This window comes from Sander lucioperca, chromosome 13 (genome assembly GCF_008315115.2).
Source record: "Sander lucioperca isolate FBNREF2018 chromosome 13, SLUC_FBN_1.2, whole genome shotgun sequence".
In the NCBI taxonomy this organism is placed as follows: domain Eukaryota; kingdom Metazoa; phylum Chordata; class Actinopteri; order Perciformes; family Percidae; genus Sander; species Sander lucioperca.
Window position 1 is genome coordinate 22,948,816 of NC_050185.1, and position 19,163 is coordinate 22,967,978.

The 19,163-nt window shown below is 39.4% G+C and overlaps 1 protein-coding gene across 1 annotated transcript; it reads left to right on the forward strand.

Annotated features, from left to right (window-relative positions):
- Window positions 1-1,155: 1,155 nt before the first annotated feature.
- Window positions 1,156-17,910, forward strand: zgc:171929 (uncharacterized protein LOC100124596 homolog). The gene is made up of 4 exons (XM_031318011.2): window positions 1,156-1,465; window positions 1,700-1,932; window positions 4,481-4,670; window positions 17,479-17,910. Exons 1-4 carry the CDS (start codon window positions 1,366-1,368, stop codon window positions 17,799-17,801), a joined length of 846 nt encoding a protein of 281 aa, XP_031173871.1. The 5' UTR covers window positions 1,156-1,365; the 3' UTR covers window positions 17,802-17,910.
- The last annotated feature ends 1,253 nt before the right edge of the window (window positions 17,911-19,163 follow it).

Genomic DNA, 19,163 nt, shown 5'->3' on the forward strand with positions numbered 1-19,163 from the left:
AGATTATTATTTATTTATTAGAATTATAATGTTTCTGTCAATATTTTTGTCATGCTTGTGTGATAATAACTCGTGAAGCTATTAATCTAAATACATGACAACCTGCTGAGTTTCGCGGGCGGAGCTCCCGACACCTAGAGGGTTAAAGGAGCAAGGATGTTTAGTTTCTTTATTATTTACCAATTTGAATATTATGGCCACAAATTGTTTCCACTGTTACTGTCCAATTGCCAACTACTGACAGACAAACTGGAATAGTTAAGCTGTTCAATTTTTACATGTATGAAAGACTTATATATTGGAACATTGGACAGTATTGTGAAAGCTGTTTTTGAGATGTGGGACTAAATGTAGCAGTAATGTAGGGCTAGAGTGTGTTTATATACTAACCTACAGTTTGTTCTATTTGATCCTCCTGATGTTCTTGGAGTGACTTCTATTGCTATTTGCATGATGGGGTTTAGTCTCGAGCTGCATTTGTATTTGCCATGCAGAGTCCAGTGAAATAAGATCCTCACAGTTCATTGTCCTTTAAAGCATGCACTGACTTGTGCAGACAATTGGACAAGGTTGTGCAGTTTACTTTTCAACAGAAATAAAAGTAATACTTTGATTTGACAGTTTTGGACATTTTAATACATCAATTTTTATATCACCTTTTTCTGTTCAGGGTTGCAGGGGCTGCTGCTTATCCCAGTACTGGGTGAGTGGCAGTATTCACAACAGAATAGAAAGTACCATCAGGTATGTGTAATCATGCAAAGAACACTGTCAACAGACAGCAAGTGCTTAAATGTGTGTTTGAATGGCCTTTGTGTGCTTTTTTAGAAGCTCTGTAATCCCACCAAACAATTGCAACAGAAAGAGGCTAAAAAAGAGAAAGGGCTGATTTACCTAGCAGTTAAGGCTGTGGCTCCTCTGTACTTGCTCCTGTTACTCAGACCGTGCCCTTTGTCTGGAGCCAGGGCTTGGTCCGAGACACAAATTTGCATGCCAAGGGCCACTTGAATGCGAAACTCCCCGGATTCTCAGTACCTGACATGCAAAACCAGTGGGGGACCAGTTAAAATGGCGCACACATACATTCAACACAGGTGTACTCCAGTCATGAGCATCCTACCCCCCCTTCTTTAGAGCTCCAAACCTCACCACTCTTCCCAGAGAGTGTTATGGAAATAAGCACTGTGATTTTGCTAGGATACTGTACCTGCAGATTGATGAGGGTTGGATGTAAGGATTGGAGGTAAGGTGATATCTAGGTTGGTCCATAAAACTGAAAGCAGTGTGGGTGCAAGGATCAGAGGTTGAGGGACAGATCAACAGAAGTTGAAGAAAAAGACGACTAAGATAGCGAGAATTCAAAGGATGCCTAGGTCTTTCCTTGTTAAAAAGAAACGTGGGGCATGTGGAGCATGGCAATGGAAAGAGCCAGAACAACTTGAGTGGAAAGAAGATAATACAGAAGGTAAGAATTTAAAGTATCTTTAAATGTATTTTCAGCTGTCAGAATTTTCAGCTGTCAAAAATTATTTTTGTTTGTATGTATGTACTGTATGTATGTATGTATCCTATGTATGTATGTATGTATGTATGTATGTATGTATGTATGTATGTATGTATGGTATTTGTATATGGTCATTCATTTGAGTTTGTTAATTTACTTATAAAGCAAACAATTGTTTCTTTTTATCCCTTTTAGTGAGTGAAATTGCTATGGAGCCGATATCCTGCAGTCCCGACACCCAACAGCCTGCAACTGTGCCTCAGTCAGTAGCCACCATAGGGTGTGGGACAGCAGCAGGAATGAAAGTGTCAGTACCTTTTGCAGGATCAGGTGGACCAGGGGCTGACACCAGGCCAGACTGGTCCACACTTATGCTACGGGGCTCCTTCTACCATCCTAGTACACTGGCACTGGTCAGCAGAGCAAAGGTAAGGTCAGGCTTTTCTTGTCAAGTAATATATCTATCTATATATGTCACTCCTATATTATGACCAAGTTTACTGGGCTTCCATACAAATGCTCACCCAACTTTTGGCAATTTCTTACTGTGTATTGATAACTATCTTATATAGTATCAGCTAGTGACTGCTGTGAACAGGACAGCTGACAGCCTGGAAAAACAGCTTACTGAAGGAAATGGACTTGACTGGAAAACATAGCAATTCCTGGTGGCAGCAGTTTAGTATGTTAGACTGAACCATTTACAACCCAAGCCCAGCATTTACCCCAAGAGTCAGCGAGAACAGGGGTGAAAGATGACTCACAGGCAGGACCTGTGCTATCAACCTTGAAATGGAACTCACAACAAATAGGGAAAGCACTTCAGTGGGAGCCACAGTATCAAAGGTAAGGCCTTATCACACCGGGGACGTTTTCCGAGTCCAGTTATTTCACACATCAATATTTGTTTTAAACAGTTGCTTTTGTCATGAGTACTTTTACACAGAACACCAATATTACGCAGCGATAAAGTGATGTAATTTTTTCGAACAAGGTACATTTTTCTGAGCTTTTGCACCACAAATAAAGGCAGCAACCAATCATGTTGTGTTGTATACTTATAAGGATTATAATACAACAACAAGGAAGCTGTAGTCCGAAACATAGACTGTATGGACGTCAAACTTAAAAATGACTCCTTTCAACCTTGACAAAGACAGCATTTACCAAAGACAATCTTTCCATTCTTACCTTTCACAGCGACAGGCTACACTGCCCAACATTTTACCAGAGGGAATTGATGCAAATCTGTCGCTGCCTGTAAAGTTTTGATGCGAAATATTCATCACGCCCCTGGTGTATAATGGCCTTTAAAGGAAAGACAACTGCAGCTACAGTTTGTATGAGTGTGAAGTCCAGTGACCAGTAACCAAAGTTCACAGGATATATGCATCCCTGTCATAAGGACGAACCAGAAGGTAGCACTGTACGGCAGGAAAGTGCTGAGAGTAGGCAGTCAAGGACTGCATATTTTGGAAGAAACCCAAATAATGTAATAGTATAATGACTTGGGCTAACGTAAAGGCCATATGGGAAATTGTTAATTCAGACCTGATCAGGTGCAAAAAATGACATTTAATAAGAAATTAGAGAAAATTAATCTATGAATATGGTGTGGAAATGTTTAGGGTTTGTAAGAGAAGGCAAAAGATAGTTTTAGAGGTAGTAAAGTCAAGGCAGCAACAGGGGATCTTTGGAGAGTGAAGGCAACTTACAAGACAGTGGAGGAGGGCTACAGATAGTGAGAAAGAAGGCAGTGATGTGCTAGATTGGCAACTTTAAGGAAAGCTGAAAGCCTTAAAAATAAACAGAAAAGTAATGAGCTAGGGCAGCTGTTTTGCAAAGGGATAAGTTAGTAAGGTAAAGTGGCACTCTGAAAGGGACTTATAGGGAGTTAGAGGCTTACTTAGTAAAGCTGTACACAGATGGGGTAAGGGAGTTAGCATTATGCGCGCACTATAAAAGAGATGGAAATGGTAGTATTTCAGCATCCGTTCCCTGGACCTAATGGTGTACCCTATAGGCTGTATAAAAATGCTCTGAACATGTGATTTTTGTGGAGCCTTATTAGAGTAGCATGGATGAAGCAGCTATGCATGGTCTAGCAAAGGGCAGACGGGATCTTTAGGCCGAAGGAGAATTATTCAGTTTATATAGAACAATTTAGTCCTATCTGTCTTGTTAATGTAGAAGGTAAGATTTTAGATTTTATTTTGGTTTAGTGGTACAGAGATTGTTTGGGTACATAGAAAGGATTAAAGGTCCCATGGCATAAAAATTTCACTTTATGAGGTTTTGTAACATTAATGTGAGTTCCCCTAGCCTGCCTATGGTTCCCCAGTGGCTAGAAATGGCAATAGATGTAAACCAAGCTCTGCTCTGCCTTTGAGAAAATGAAAGCTCAGATGGGCCAATCTGGAATCTCCTCCTTATGACGTCATAAGGATGAAGGTTACCTCCCCTTTCTCTGCTTTGCCCGCCCAGAGAATTTGGCCCGCCCATGAGAAAGAGAGAGACATCATGGCTTGAAAACAAGCGAAGCATGGCAGTTGGTCAAGGCCACACCCCCACCCTCCACCTTGCCCCCTCCCCCCTCCTCCTCAATAGCATTTAAAACTACAGACACAGAAATGGCACATTCTAAGTAAAGCTCATTGTGGGACTAGCTCTAGTGGCTGTAATTCTGCACCAAGGCTGAATTTCGGGAAAAAGACTTCAGATACAGTATTAGGGAAAAGCATCTAAAAAGCAGCATGTCATAGGACCTTTAAGCTAATCACCACCTCAGTGTAGAAAGCCAGAATACCACATTTTTCTGAGTGCTTGGAGCACACCAGCATTATAAAGCATATTGTGTATTGATAACTGTTTAGACTGCATGTTTCCTTGTAAGCTAACTAGAGTAAGAAAAATCCTGATGCTGATCAGTGTTATCCATGTTTTCATATTCATCAAGCAGTTATCTCTTTCTACCAGCCCCGTCCCCGTACCTCCCCCAGCTCAGGTGACTTTGTGTGCTCAGTATGCCACAAAATATTCCCTCTGCAGCGCATGTTGACTCGACACTTGAAGTGCCACAGCCTGGTGAAGAGACATCCTTGTCGATTTTGTGGCAAAGGATTCAACGATACCTTTGACCTCAAGAGGCATATGAGAACACACACAGGTCAGGAATAAACTTTACTCACACACACACACACACACACACACACACACGCATGCACTAACAGACAGAGTTTTGGAAATTAGTTATGTCTGCTACATCCTATAGGCTTTCTTAGAAAATCCTTTAATCAAAGTATTAGAGCCACAATCTAAAATACTGTTACAATTAGAAATTATTAAAGCTGCAAGCAGAGATAATTTCTGCACTTGAGTCAAGTCAGGGGTGCGGCAGCTCCCAGTCGATGCAGCAGTGTATTTCCGTGACCGTCAAACACTGTACGCAAGATTTAGACTTAATTCTCTCCATAGTCTCTTGCACTCGAGTCAAGTCAGGGGTGCGGCAGCTCCCAGTCGATGCAGCAGTATATTTCCATGACCGTCGAACACTTACGCAAGATTTAGACTTAATTCTCTCCATAGTGCATAGCGTTGGAAATGACATATTTCTAATTGTGCACCACTTCCTGTGTCCACTATGGGGCGTTAGAAAACATGTGCTATTTATATGTCATGTTGCTGTATATCATGTTTAAAGCAGCCATATTATGCTCATTTTCAGGTTCATAATTGTATTTTAAGGTTGTACCAGAATAGGTTTACATGGTTTAATTTTCAAAAAACACCATATTTTTGTTGTACTGCAGTGCTCTCTCTCACTGCTGCAGATCCTCTTTTCACCTGGTCTCTGTTTTAGCTACAGAGTGAGACCTCTTTTCTTCTTCTTCTTCTGTACTATCTTTGATTGCACTTGCACATGCGCAGTAGGTCAGATGTAGATCATGTCAGCTAGCTAGCTCCATAGACAGTAAAAGAAAGGCTGTTTCTACAACTTCGGTCAGTTACAAGGCAGGATTAGCTGGGAGACTTCTAAATGAGGGTGCACATGTAAGTAGTTCTTTTGTAGATTATGGTGAACTTGTGTGTGTTGTAGCAGTGCTTTGCTAATGAGAACGCGGTAGCATGCTAGCGTTAGCATTAGCGCTACGAGCTAATGGTTGCGGTTAGCCTGCTCGTTTCGGCTTGTGACGTCACACCCAGAGACTGAAGGCAGGACACATTCAGAAACCGTATCTCACTCTAAACAGCATGGATGGATTTTTTTCAAAGTTTGTATGTGTGTGGAAGCACCACAGACACAACATAACACCCCAAATCCCAGAAAAAGTGATTTTTTCATAATATGGGCACTTTAAACTACATCATGTAAATTTCAGGTAAATTGAAGGACTTTCATCAGGGCTTACTTCCTGTTGCCAGTAGGTGGCGCTTTGACCATAACTCATTATTGGCTTGCTCTCAGGCCTGTTGTCCTACCTCAGTCAGTGAGACAGCGGAGAGACAGAGAGACAGACGTGTCTTCTTTCTTCTTCTTCTTCTTCTTCTTCTTCTTCTTCTTCTTTCTATTATTATTTTTATGTATGTGAGTTTGAGCTCCTTTTTGAGGTGCTTGGGCTACTCGGAAACTTGCCATCTGATATGGGTCTCGGGCTTGGGCATGGCAAATTGGCTCGATAGCGCTCCCTACCAGTTTTGAAAGTTAAAGCCCCCTCCTTTAACTTTCACGTTTAGGCATCAAATTTGGTAGACTATGTATCATATCCAGACATACAAAAAAGCCGTTTGGAGACACCCCTTAAACCCAACAGGAAGTCACCCATTATGAATTGAAAATTCATTTTTTGGACGATTTTCGATAACGAACTCCTCTTACAGATTTAATCTGATTGAAAATTGGTCAGCACAATTTAAAGATCTTGGCAAAGCTATCATTGGTCAGTATAATCTAAAGACCTTGGCGAAGCTAAATTGCGAAGCTTTTTATTTTTTATAATCCGTTGTGGGCGTAGCAGGGTGGTGAATTTTGATGTTCCCTTGCCAAACAGGAACTAGTTTGTAACAAGACTGTACATTGTCCAATCTGCTCCAAACTCTTCAGGCTTTATAAGAGTCCTGGCCTGAAGACATGTACATATCAATTTTGAGTTATAATGGTAGCACCCCCTACTGGCAACAGGAAGTTACAGTCGTTACACTTTGATGTCCTCTAATGGGTTTACCAGATTCACCTCAAGTGTTCAGGAAAGCCTTAAGATCTTGATGATCCTTCAATTTGAAGTGATTTTTTTGTTGAAGGCCATCACCGTGGCAAATTATTATGCAAATATTAATGTGCAAATTATGGATGAGTTTGACCATTTGCAGGCTACTTTAACGAACTCCTACAGATTTAACCCGATTGACTTCAAAATTTGTCAGTACAATCTAAAGACCTTGCCAAAGCTAAATTGCTAAGCTTTTGCACTTGCGTTCAACGGTGTGGCTAGGTGTCAAATTACTATATAACGCCGTAAAACAGGTAGTTGTTAACTCCATTGTACATTGTCTAATTCGCCCCAAATTTTTTATGCTTACTTAGAGACCAAGCCTGAAGGAATCTAGTCAATAATGAATTATAGTCATGGCGCCACCTTCTGGCAACAGGAAGTCAGCCTTGTGGGACAAAGATTGTTTGATTAAAGGAGAATTCCGGTCGATTTCAACCCGTAGCTCTGTTGTTTTCAAAACCAATCGGTGCTGCCTACACCGAGTTATCCTCCTGCTAGCGTTAGCACCCAACAGGCTTAAACAGGGCTTAAACGGGGCAAGTTTTAAACGTGTTTTTAGCCTCTAAACATGCTTGAAATGCCATTACAAGTGCTTAGCCATGTGCAGTTATTCCTTCCAAGGGAACACAGCGAATTTGACTGCAGTAGATGTGACAGAAAGCCATAAAAGTTGTGTTAATCCATACCTCTGTTTATTTCATGCTGTCCGGTGAAGCCCACAGTCGAATGCCGATCTCATACAATCCAATATTCCAAAATGCATTTTTTCCACAAAAAAACGATTTGCCGAGGTTCTTTCCATAGTAATGCATATGTATCAACAAGCTGTAACCTGACACCACAGTGGAGCGAGCAGAGCTGCAGTTCAAGAGTTCAACAGCTAGGTAACCTAGCAACGGCAGCAGGGGGAGGAGCTCACAGAGCTGACAGACGGAGCTTGGAGTTAGATCAGGACTAATATGAGAAAATGGTTTGAGTTTGTGCCTTTCCAAATTGCGGCAACCAAATGAAGAGATATTTGAGCTTGAGCTTTCACCGTCTACCCCTCCGCAACCGGGAGATATTGGATTGTATGAGATCGGCATTCGACTAGTGTGGGCTTCACTGGACAGCATGAAATAAAGAGAGGTATGGATTAACACAACTTTTATGGCTTTCTGTCACATCTACTGCAGTCAAATTCGCTGTGTTCCCTTGGAAGGAATAACTGCACATGGCTAAGCACTTGTAATGGCATTTCGAGCATGTTTAGAGGCTAAAAACACGTTTAAAACTTGCCCCGTTTAAGCCCTGTTTAAGCCTGTTGGGTGCTAACGCTAGCAGGAGGATAACTCGGTGTAGGCAGCACCGATTGGTTTCGTTTTTCTCGCTGCTGACAGTACTCCTAATTTACAAACAACAGAGCTATCGGTTGGAATCGACCGGAATTCTCCTTTAAGTCTAACTCTTGCGTGCAGTGTCATGGAAACGACAGTCATGGAAATACACGGCCCCATCGACTGGGAACCGCCAGCACCCCGACGTGCGCAGAGTGTGAGAGCCCGTTCATTGCTGCTTTAATTTATTCTTAATTTTATTCTTATATGTGTTTGAGTGCAGTTTGCAGGTGCATATAAGAATATATAAGAATAAAATAAATAAAAATAAATAAAAATTGGGCTCAAAAACGCACAAAAATTGGTACCCATGTCAGACTTGGTGAACATTGTGATCTGACATTGTTCTCGGACTTGGCCTTAGCAAATTGGCTCGATAGCGCCCCCTATCAGTTTTCAAAGTTAAAGCCCCCTCCTTTAACTTTCACGTATAGGCATCAAATTTGGTAGACATATGTATCATATCCAGACATAAAGAAAAGCCATTTGGAAAGCTTGCAGTCCGGCCCGCAGAATAATAATGAATTCATAAAATGTGAAGAGGAAAAAATGCGTTTTGGTATTAAGCATTTCGAGCATTCACAGCAGGTAACATTCCACAGGGAGAGTGCAAAACCCAGCCCCCAGTATTTGCATCTCTATTCACATTCCGATTAGTTTCAGTATTGCGGATCTAACGTTGAGTCAGTGGACAACAAAGAAACAACAGCACAATGAGGACGAGATGGAGGAGATAAGAAAATCTCTTAACTTTATGTCGGAGGAAAAAAGCAAAGTGGCAAACCAACAAACAAAACTACTTGGGCTAATGGTGTAAGTACAGTGTCAGTACCCGATCCGTACCGCCTGTAAGATCCGTTCTGCGCATGCGCATGATTACGTAGTAGAAAACTAACAATGTCCCTGTGCGATTTGTACCACGCATGCGTTGAAACACTTTACGACCAAACATCACAACTTTTTTTTATTAAATCTTTATTATACAATAGTCATAGCTACAAACAATCAAGACTTGTTGTCACTGATCCAAAACCGTGTAGCGACGTCGTTGTTGTGTTGTTTATGTTAATGTTTTTACTTTTAATACTTCGTCTTGACTAATAACCATAGACTGTATATTATTAATGCGATGAAGTGTAAACGTACATAGCTAAGTGTCCTTTCGAAGACGGGATGACAGCTCTTCCAGACACCACTGCTGTGTACCACTATAGTAGCTACATGCTAACGGCAGTAAACATGTCATCTTAGCTGGCAATGTTGTTAAATTCTCCCCAATTCCGGGTCACATTCCTGCTGAAACATGTCCGATTGTGTAGTGTTTGGTTCAGAAGCCTTTATCTGTGATTTTTGACATTAGAAAGTGCTGCTTCGTTCCACTACAATCTAACATTAGCATACTCATAGCTAACTATTGTAGCTGCATGCTAACGCGACATAGCCGAGGATATATAGCTAGCTATATATGTATGTATGTAGCAGGACGTTGTACCGTAAAAAAATCACCAATAAAAGCTTCTAAACCAAATACTAGCTAAACAAATACAAATATAGTAAAGTGACCGAAATTTGGGGTGAAATGTCCAGCATTGAGCTACATAATAGTTAGCTAGGAGTATGCTGGACTCTCACAGAGATCTCATTTGTAGCCCTGTTTTTACCTGATACTTTCATAAAAGTACAAACACATGAAGTGAGAGGTATATGCACATGCTTAAACTTTATTTCAAGCATGATTAACCTGAAGCAGGACGGAGTCATGACTTAAAACACCAAAGCAAGGCTTCTAGCTCAGGCTAGCTAGCGTTAGCAAATTACCTTCAAAGTTGCAAAGAAATGATGAAACGTAAAATTTGAAGTCTTTATTTAATTTGCTACATGGTGTTGTACTGGATGGCCGGACGACCCTCCGTATATCATTAACAGATACTTTAGGAAACTCCAGCAAACACCTTGTAAACTTCATCTCTGCCATCATAACGATCTACTGTCACTGTCTAATGTTTTCTTCTGGTAACCATAGAGCTGTGCGCAAGCGTAGAACTGATCAGGCAGCGTCGTAAAACACATTGAGTTTTGGATCTTACAGGCGGTACGGATCGGGTACTGACATACAGGAGCTCATATTCATAATAAAGGAGAAGGATAAGAAAATAACCTGGAGAGACAAGGAACAGTATTCTCGAATGGATGACTTGATGATAAGTGGATTTGTGACAAAACATCAAACCTACGCTCGAGTGACAGATAAGTAAAAAAGTGAAGAAGCTAAACCGAGTGAGCTACAGTCCTTGGAAAAACAAGTGATTCAGTTCCTTGAAAGCCACAGTATTAATATACAAACAAACGTGATTTCAGCATGTCACACATTCTTTGGAAGGACTGTAACGCCAAACCGAACATTATAATACATTTTGTAAATACAAAAGCTCAAATGGAATTACTGAGACAGGCCAGGAAGCTGCGGGGGACAAATGTGATCCTGAATGACCATTAACCAAGAAAAATGCTGATATTGCAAGGCAGGCACGAATCTTAAAAAAGCAGAACAAGATACAAGCTACATAAAGTAGTACAAGGAACTGTAAAGCATCGATAAAGCTGAACGGATCACCTGAAGAAGCAAAATCCATCATGGTAAGGCAGCTGAAAGACTTGGACAAATACAGATGAACAGATATCTCTGCTTCGAAAGGCCAATTAGATCTATGATAACACGTATACAGGGCTCGACAGTAACGGTTGCCCGGTTGCCCTTGGCAACCAGATTGAGTCAATTGGCAACCATTTCATGGCCTCTGGTTGCCCCCTTTGGCAACCACCTGTTCAATATTTGTTTGTTTATATATATATATATATATATATATAAACAAATCAAAACCTACAAAACTGGAAAATCTTATTTCAAAAGAAGTCAATATTTTATTTAGTTGTCTCCGTAAAGTTTAAACACTAGCTACGTTCATGTGCAACACAACATTTCAGCTGATGTGCGACCGCTTTCCAAACACGCGTTTGCCATGAAAAGATACAAGCAACAATTTTTTTTTGTTAACGCCGCATGTTCAAATTTGGTGTTAATATGGCACTGGTGTCAACGTGGCTTTTGGTGCCTCATTACGGTGCCACTTAAATGTCTGCGCTGGAGGAAAGTGCTTAACAGCATCATTAAAAAAGGCACAGCCAAATCAGCTTATCCAAACCACTTCAAAAAAAATAATGAAACAAACATAACCAATTCAAGAGAGATTGTCAATGAATTTAATGATTATTTTGTGAATGTCGGCTATAAGGATATTGTGGAGCCAAAAGTGAAGGATGATATAGTTTATGATATCATCAACACGCATGCCAAAACTATCTTTCTGAAGAGAATTGAGGAAGAGGAGATAATTGAGGTAGTAAATATAAAAAAATTCTCCTGATTGTGATGCTATTGATATGACACTGGTTAAAAATATTATCAGAGAATATAGCAAAACCATTGACCTATATCTGTAACCAATCATTCCATACAGGCCTATTTCCCAACAAAATGAAAATAGCAAAGCTCATACCCGTCTATAAAAATGGAGACATGCACTTTTTTTCAAGTTACATACCAATCTCTCTTCCTAGTCTCTTAAATATTTGAAAAACTGTTTGTTCTACGAATGGACCACTTCATTGAAACCTACACATTACTGAGTGACCACCAATATGGTTTCAGATCCAACCGATCCACCACAATGGCAGTTATGGAATTAGTAGAAGAGATATCAACAGCAATAGAAAATAAGAAATTCAGAGTAGGAGTATTTATAGACCTAAAAAAAGCATTTGACTCCATAGATAATGCAATATTAATGAGAAAACTAGAAAAATATGGCATAAGAGGTGTAGCACAAACATAGCTTAGTAACTATCTTGACAACAGACAGCAGTATGTACAAATACATAATGATTAATCTGATTTAATGAAATTAACATGTGGGGTTCCACAAGGTTCAGTACTCGGTCCAAAGCTGTTAATTATGAAGCAAATATGATAGAAAATGTGAAAATAGAAAGAGTCTACGAAGTAAATTCTTAGGAGTGATTATAGACCACAAATTATGCTGGAAATCACATATCAAACAAGTGAAAACAAAAGGCTCCATGTCCATTGTGATATTACATAAAACCAAAGATGTGCTCAATTCAAATTCATTACATATATTGTACGGTTCCTTAATATTGCCATACATTGTGGAAATATGGGGAAACGTACAAAACAATCACTAACCCTATTTTTATATTACAAAAGAGAGCAATATGACTCATTAACAGAGCAGAATGCCATGAACCAACAAACATATATTTATAAACTCACACACACTTACATTTAGACACTTGGTGGAACAAAACTTGACTATAGTGTTAAAAATAGGATGGTTCCAGACTGTATCCAGAAGCTGTTTCAGATTAGAGAGAGCAAGTATGAACTGAGGGGAATGTGCATGTTCACAAAGATAAAGATTAGAACAAATGTAAAACAAAAATGTTAATCAGCAAAAGGAGTAAACATGTGGAATCTTTTAGATGAGGAAGTGTAAATGTGTTACACGCTACAAAGATTTAAAAAAAAAATACTAAAAAGTAGGATGCTAAATATATAAAAGTGAGGCATGAATGGAAATATATGTATTTTGTTTATTTTTTGTTTTATATCTTCTGCACACGAAATTAATGATAATACATTTTTTAACATTGATAATATCCTGAGGGACCTAAGAACAAAATAAGAATAAAGCAGAATGTAAAAAGGGTAAGCAAATGCTTCAAACTACAGCTTTTCGATCAGTATTGACTATAGACAATATGACACTGTATGAACTAAGTTGACAGTTTTTTTTACCATTTATGTTATGTTTGTTATGTTGTGTATCTATGTGAGCGAAATAAAACTAAACAAAAAAATAGTGGGGTCTACACATGATATACAGCAACACGACATATAGTGTGTGTTCTCTAACGCCACATAGTGGACAGAGAAAGTGTTACAGGCAACCGGCATCCTGCCAGTACCCCCGACCATCTGGGAGGGGCGAGGGCCCATTCATACGGTGGCCGACAGGGGCAAACGCCCTGCAACTTAAGAAAACACATGCAAATAGACCAAACACAAGCAAATTAAGAAAACATCTTCATTAATTTGACAAACATGCGCAGCATTCAGCAAACGTGCTGCAAATACACACAACACAACCAAATACATAAACGCGCTGCAAATACACACAACACAACGAAATACATAAACGCGCTGCAAATAAAAAACGATGCAAAAAGAAAAGCACACAAACCTCGAAAAAAATGCAACAAAAAAACGCTGCATCCAGATTACGCAATTAAATCCAGATTTGTTCCACCAAGTGTCTAAATGTAAGTGTGTGTGAGTGAGGAAGTTCTGCAGGGAGCAGCTAAGTGGAACAGCTTGATTTTCGACCCCACAGGGAGAGTGCGCTCTGCCTTTTTATTAGAGTCGGGTATGGCTGCAGCCTGGAGAACTCCATAGACTGTATATAAAATTCATATTATTATTATTATTAATAACATAATATATTAATAATATACAGCAGAGCCGCGGGAACATATTTTGAATTGGGGGTGCTGACAAATTTTCCAGAGTGATGTTTTCAGCCAAAGTCCAGCACCACACACCAAACTGCATCCATCACAATTTACTGAACTGTATAGAGATTCAATTCATATAAATCGCCTATCCAAGACCGTAATTAGCCTGCCGTGGGCTACTGATCCCGAAGCACAGGGAAATAATAGACCGTTATCGCTATTTAACCAAGTTAAATTTCTTCTATACCCATACTGTCAAGATGAAGACAAAATATCTCTATTTATTAAAACAAAGGCACTTTGTGGTGTCAAAACAGTAGCCTACTAATGTTTCGGTAATAAAACTGGAACACAGGTACACGTGCCACAAGCGAAAAAACAAAAACAAGAATAAAGTCTAAAATCCAAGACAGAACAAACTAGGCACGGGTAACTCAGGATATAGACACAAAGCTACGACAATGGTACAGAATATGCCTACTACAAGCTCAAAAACGGAGCCACAAAACACAAGGGTAACACATCACTGAATTACAGTATATTATATCAAATCAAAGTGAAGCAAGCCAGTCAGTCCTGACACAAACACTGAAATAGAGAAATGCAGCCTTAAGTTTTTGTAGCACAGCAATAGCAAATTAAAGGCATAAAGATATTGGGCCTAATGTATCAGAAGTTATTAACACATGTTAAACTGGACCTAATAATTTTATAACAATACAGTAGGATAATTAAAAATAGGTGTGACCTCATTCTGGTTTTCCAATACGTAGGCTAGGCTTTACACGAGTGTAAAAAAACACAATTATCTCCAATAATTCGTATAAACTTTCAGTTGAACTGTTACTGAACAATTGATAAATCATGCCAATTTAGTGCACTACGGCAGCATAATAACAGTAAACCAGCATTATTACCTTGTGTTGCAGTCATAACACAAAAAACAAATCCTCATCTCCAAAACGTCTACCAGGAAAAGTGTGACCCCGAGGCTGGCAGCACGGAGTTGACGTTGATGTTCCCTCTGCGGCTATCCTGGTGCTGCTAGCTTGGTTTACAAGATTAGCTCCCTCGTCGTCTGTTGCTAGCAGGGTCACTACTTCATTCAGTTACAGTTGCTGAGTTTTCTGCCTTCGGTCTTTTACGCTTTTTAGCTTGTGGTTGATCTATAAAGAAATCCAAAATGCGCTTTTGTGCCATGGCTAGCTAACTTCTGTACTGTTGTTGACAAGCCGGGAAAGTTTCCACAACTATCTTCACCACTCATGAATGAGCGTCAGAGGCGTCAGAGGCGCACGGCGCGCCTCGACTCTTGGCAAAATCGGCAGATTCATTCTAATCAAATTATGTTTATTTCTTACTTACCACATTTTAAAATGTATTACATTTAATTTGTAATGAAAGGATTATGTTTATATTAATAATCAAAGTATTAAAAATAAATGTGTGGGTTTTTTTTTATTATGGTTGTAGTAGTTTTTCCTTTCGCTAGGGGGTGCTGCAGCACCCTCCGCACCCCTAGTTCCCGCGGCCATGATATACAGTATGCTCCCGTCTCATGCCCTCCCGGCTGGTGCCGTCCCAGAGCTTCGACTTTTCAAAATAAAAGCTCGCGTCTGGTCCGCTGTCTTCGTACTTTGGTGTTTTGGATGTTTTTGAACTAAACAGTATGGCAATCATGCTAATGAATACAATAACTTTTTCAGCAGATGTCTTACTTACAACACGTTAGCAAAGCAGTTTTGTGTTATTATGTGCGGGCGGGATTTATTCAGTTTGATAAATCCCACGGTAAATTGGCTGGTTTACTAACAGGGAGGGACTATAAATCCTGTCTGTTTTTTGTATTTCAAGAGCGAATTGCTCCACAATATGAATACAGATTGATCACTTATTTTGTTGGTAACCGTTGTTGTATAATCACAATATTATACTTGAGGAGGCCTATACTTCAGTAATGCGTCTTTCAGACCTCGAAATTAAACTCTCTCATGTAATATGGCTTAAACAAACGTCAACATTAAACGCTGATGCAGTTTTAAATGTTTTATTATCATGAGTTTACAGACACGTCTCTGCTGATTGAGTATCACCTGTGACCTGAGCCGAGACACACCCACCAAACGAGAGAAAACATATCTCAAACATAGACTTAATATTTCTCTCTTAGCTGCACCCTCTAGAAGCCTGGAGAACTTCATTTTTATTTGCAGCGCGTTTATGTATTTGGTTGTGTTGTGTGTATTTGCAGCACGTTTATGTATTTGGTTGTTTTGTGTGTATTTGCAGCGCATTTATGTATTTGGTTATGTTGTGTGTATTTGCAGCGTGTTTATGTATTTGGTTGTGTTGTGTGTATTTGCAGCGCATTTATGTATTTGGTTGTGTTGTGTGCATTTGCAGCGCGTTTGCTGAATGCTGCACGTGTTGTCAAATTAATGAAGTTGTTTTCTTAATTTGCTTATGTTTTGTCTATTTGCGTGTGTTTTCTTAAGTTGCAGGGCGTTTGCCCCTGTCGGCCACCGTACATTCATCACTTCTTGCAGCTTTAATTAGGGCCTGAGCACGAAAGTGCCAGGGCCCAACGGAAATCTATGAGCCAATATTGAGTTATAGTCATAGCGCCCCATTCACCTGGTAAAAATTGCAACGTTCTGCTTTGATTGAGCTTGGGCATGGCCAGCGGGGTAACACATGCCATGTTTCGGATAAAGGTTCTTTGATCTTTACGAAATTTGGAAGTCAGCCATCTTGCATTAAGTGCGTTATTTTTCATTTTACGAACACGTTTGAGGACTTACGAAACCAAAAACAAACTTTGCAGCCATGTTCAAATCATATACACTGATATTGCATATTTTAATGAGTTTGCCTACCCAATTGTAAATGTGGTGAATATCTTAAGGGAGAATAAGGCTTCTTGTGCATTTAAGCACAGTCTGTTAATAGCTATTATTTTAAGCCAGGCCTATTCCTGACTGATCAGACTGATCAGCTAAATGATCAGAACAGCCACATTGATGGTTAATGTGTTGTTTTACTAGGAAAATAAATGCACTCAAATATTACTGCAGCTGTTCTATAGACCTTTTTCACGGCAGACATGTTGACATGTCATAGTAGGAAAAGCACAGGTGTATTCAAAACCATTAATAATAGCTGCATTCCACTTAGGAGAGGCCCTGGTATTGTGTATGCTGACTCACTGAAATAGCTTACTGGGACACTTGATGGAATTGAGCCATCGTTAAGGTTATCAATTTCAGCTGTGCTTTTCAAAGTCAAAATGCCTGCTGTTAAAAAGGTCCATTACTATTAAACTGTAAATTAGGCTGCATTTTCCTCATATGACATAGGCCTGTTACTTTGACAACATTGCATTTTTAGTTTGTGTTTGCAATGCGTCTTGAGATGGCGCTGCTGTAAAAGATGAATAAAGATTAGAGTTGTCAGCTATTTGGCCGACAGCTGGCAATTATGGAAAGCTCTGATCATGAAACCTTAATGAAGTCCTATAACAAAAAATATATAATAATAATCAAAAAATGTTTGCAGTTAAGGGAAGCTGTCGATAGATCCCAGAATATATGTGTGGTGTGGCAGACCTTACTACACGGTGCTGTGGAGATAGGTCTGGCAATGCGAGACTACTAAACCACTGATGCCAATCTAAATGTATAAATGCATCCCCACAAACATGCACAGGAAAAAACTCTTTTCTCTCACCCTGCTTCAGGTATACGTCCCTACAAGTGTGAGCTATGTGAGAAAGCCTTCACACAGCGTTGCTCTCTGGAGTCCCATATGAGGAAGATTCACGGTGTTCACCAACAGTATGCCTACCGCCAGAGACGCTCCAAGATCTTTGTATGTGAGGACTGTGGTTACACCTCAAGCCGCCCTGATGAGTATTTCCTTCATGTAAGACAGTGCCACCCTGGCAGTCCCTCCCTCCGAAGGTACTACCGCCGCCAGGTCCATGAGAACAGCAGCTTTGCTTCAGAAGACAGTAAACTCAACCCCTATTTACTGTACTCAGCCCCTGCATACTATATGTAGATCTCATTTTAATTCTAAAGGACATTGTATTGGAGCATTGCATTGGAGCTGTTTCAAGTCATTCATAATTGACATTTTAAGGAATCTTTTGAATTTGTATTCAACTAAGTTGTAAGAGATCTTTTTTTGTTCATCAGTCTGTTTTCAACTATAGCTTTTACTTTAAAAGATAACTTTTTCTACCAGTTTTTAACACTTAGTGTTTGTTTTCCTGCACAGTTAAAATAAAAATGTAGGATCAAAAATTATTCTTAATGTTTTTATTGTTTAATTACGTAAAAATGCATTTTTGGTAATATTTGGCTGTTAGGCTGTGCTGTCTGCCATTCCTAAACAGCTAACAGGAAAAAATACCAAAAAAGCCACAGAGTGGTGGTGTTTCTGCAAGAAAGGAGACCCACCATGTACCCTGCCAAAAACATCAGAAAAAATAAATAAATTAACAAAATACAAAACATACAACTTCCGTCATCACCACCCACCCAGACAAAAATCAAGAAAAGATGACACAGTAACTACAATATTCCAGTCCATTCAACAAAATAGTAACAAAACCAAGTAAACATGTATAAATTACCATTATTTTATTTTATTCACGAGAAAGCTTACAAATAACAGAGAGGAAGACAGCAGTAGGAACACAATTCAGGGCATAGCCCAAAAGTTTACAAAGACATTCCCAGGTAATTAGAATAAAAAGAACTATCTACCTTGGTTGAATACAGATTTACTGAACGTAACGAAGGAGCGAGATCATGCACTAAAAAAGTAATCTAAACTCTAAATTGCAAATTGACAGACAAAAGTTTATAATGCGATGCAATAGGGTTATTAGAGAACTGAGAAAGGCTAAAGCAAACTTTTTTATCAGTATTATTCATGAGGCCAAAGGCAACTTCAAACAAATGTAGGAACATATTAAGAAGCTACTTGGCGTAAATAATAGTGGATCATCAAAGCAGCTACAGTTCAAGCTGAACGGTAAAATATCTCAGGATCCACTTGAAATGGGTGAAGCCTTTAACAGATAATATATATAGACTCTGTAGATGAGATTACTCAAAGTTTCACTGAAACATCTCTGAGCATGAGGTAGTAAGGATAATTAAAAGATGTTCAAAGCTAAAGAGCTATGGCATGGGTTATATAATGCTCAAGTCTTTAAAGGACTCCTTAGCCCTATCCGTTACAAATATTATATACCTCTCAATCTCTCAAGGGATTTTTCCAAATGCATTAAAAAAACTGCTATTGTGTCACCAATTCTTGAAGCAGGAGATCCCCAGCTTAACAGTAACTACTATTCTCTCTGTTTTCTATCTTTTATTTGAACATCAGTGAATTTACCTTGCATCCAATACA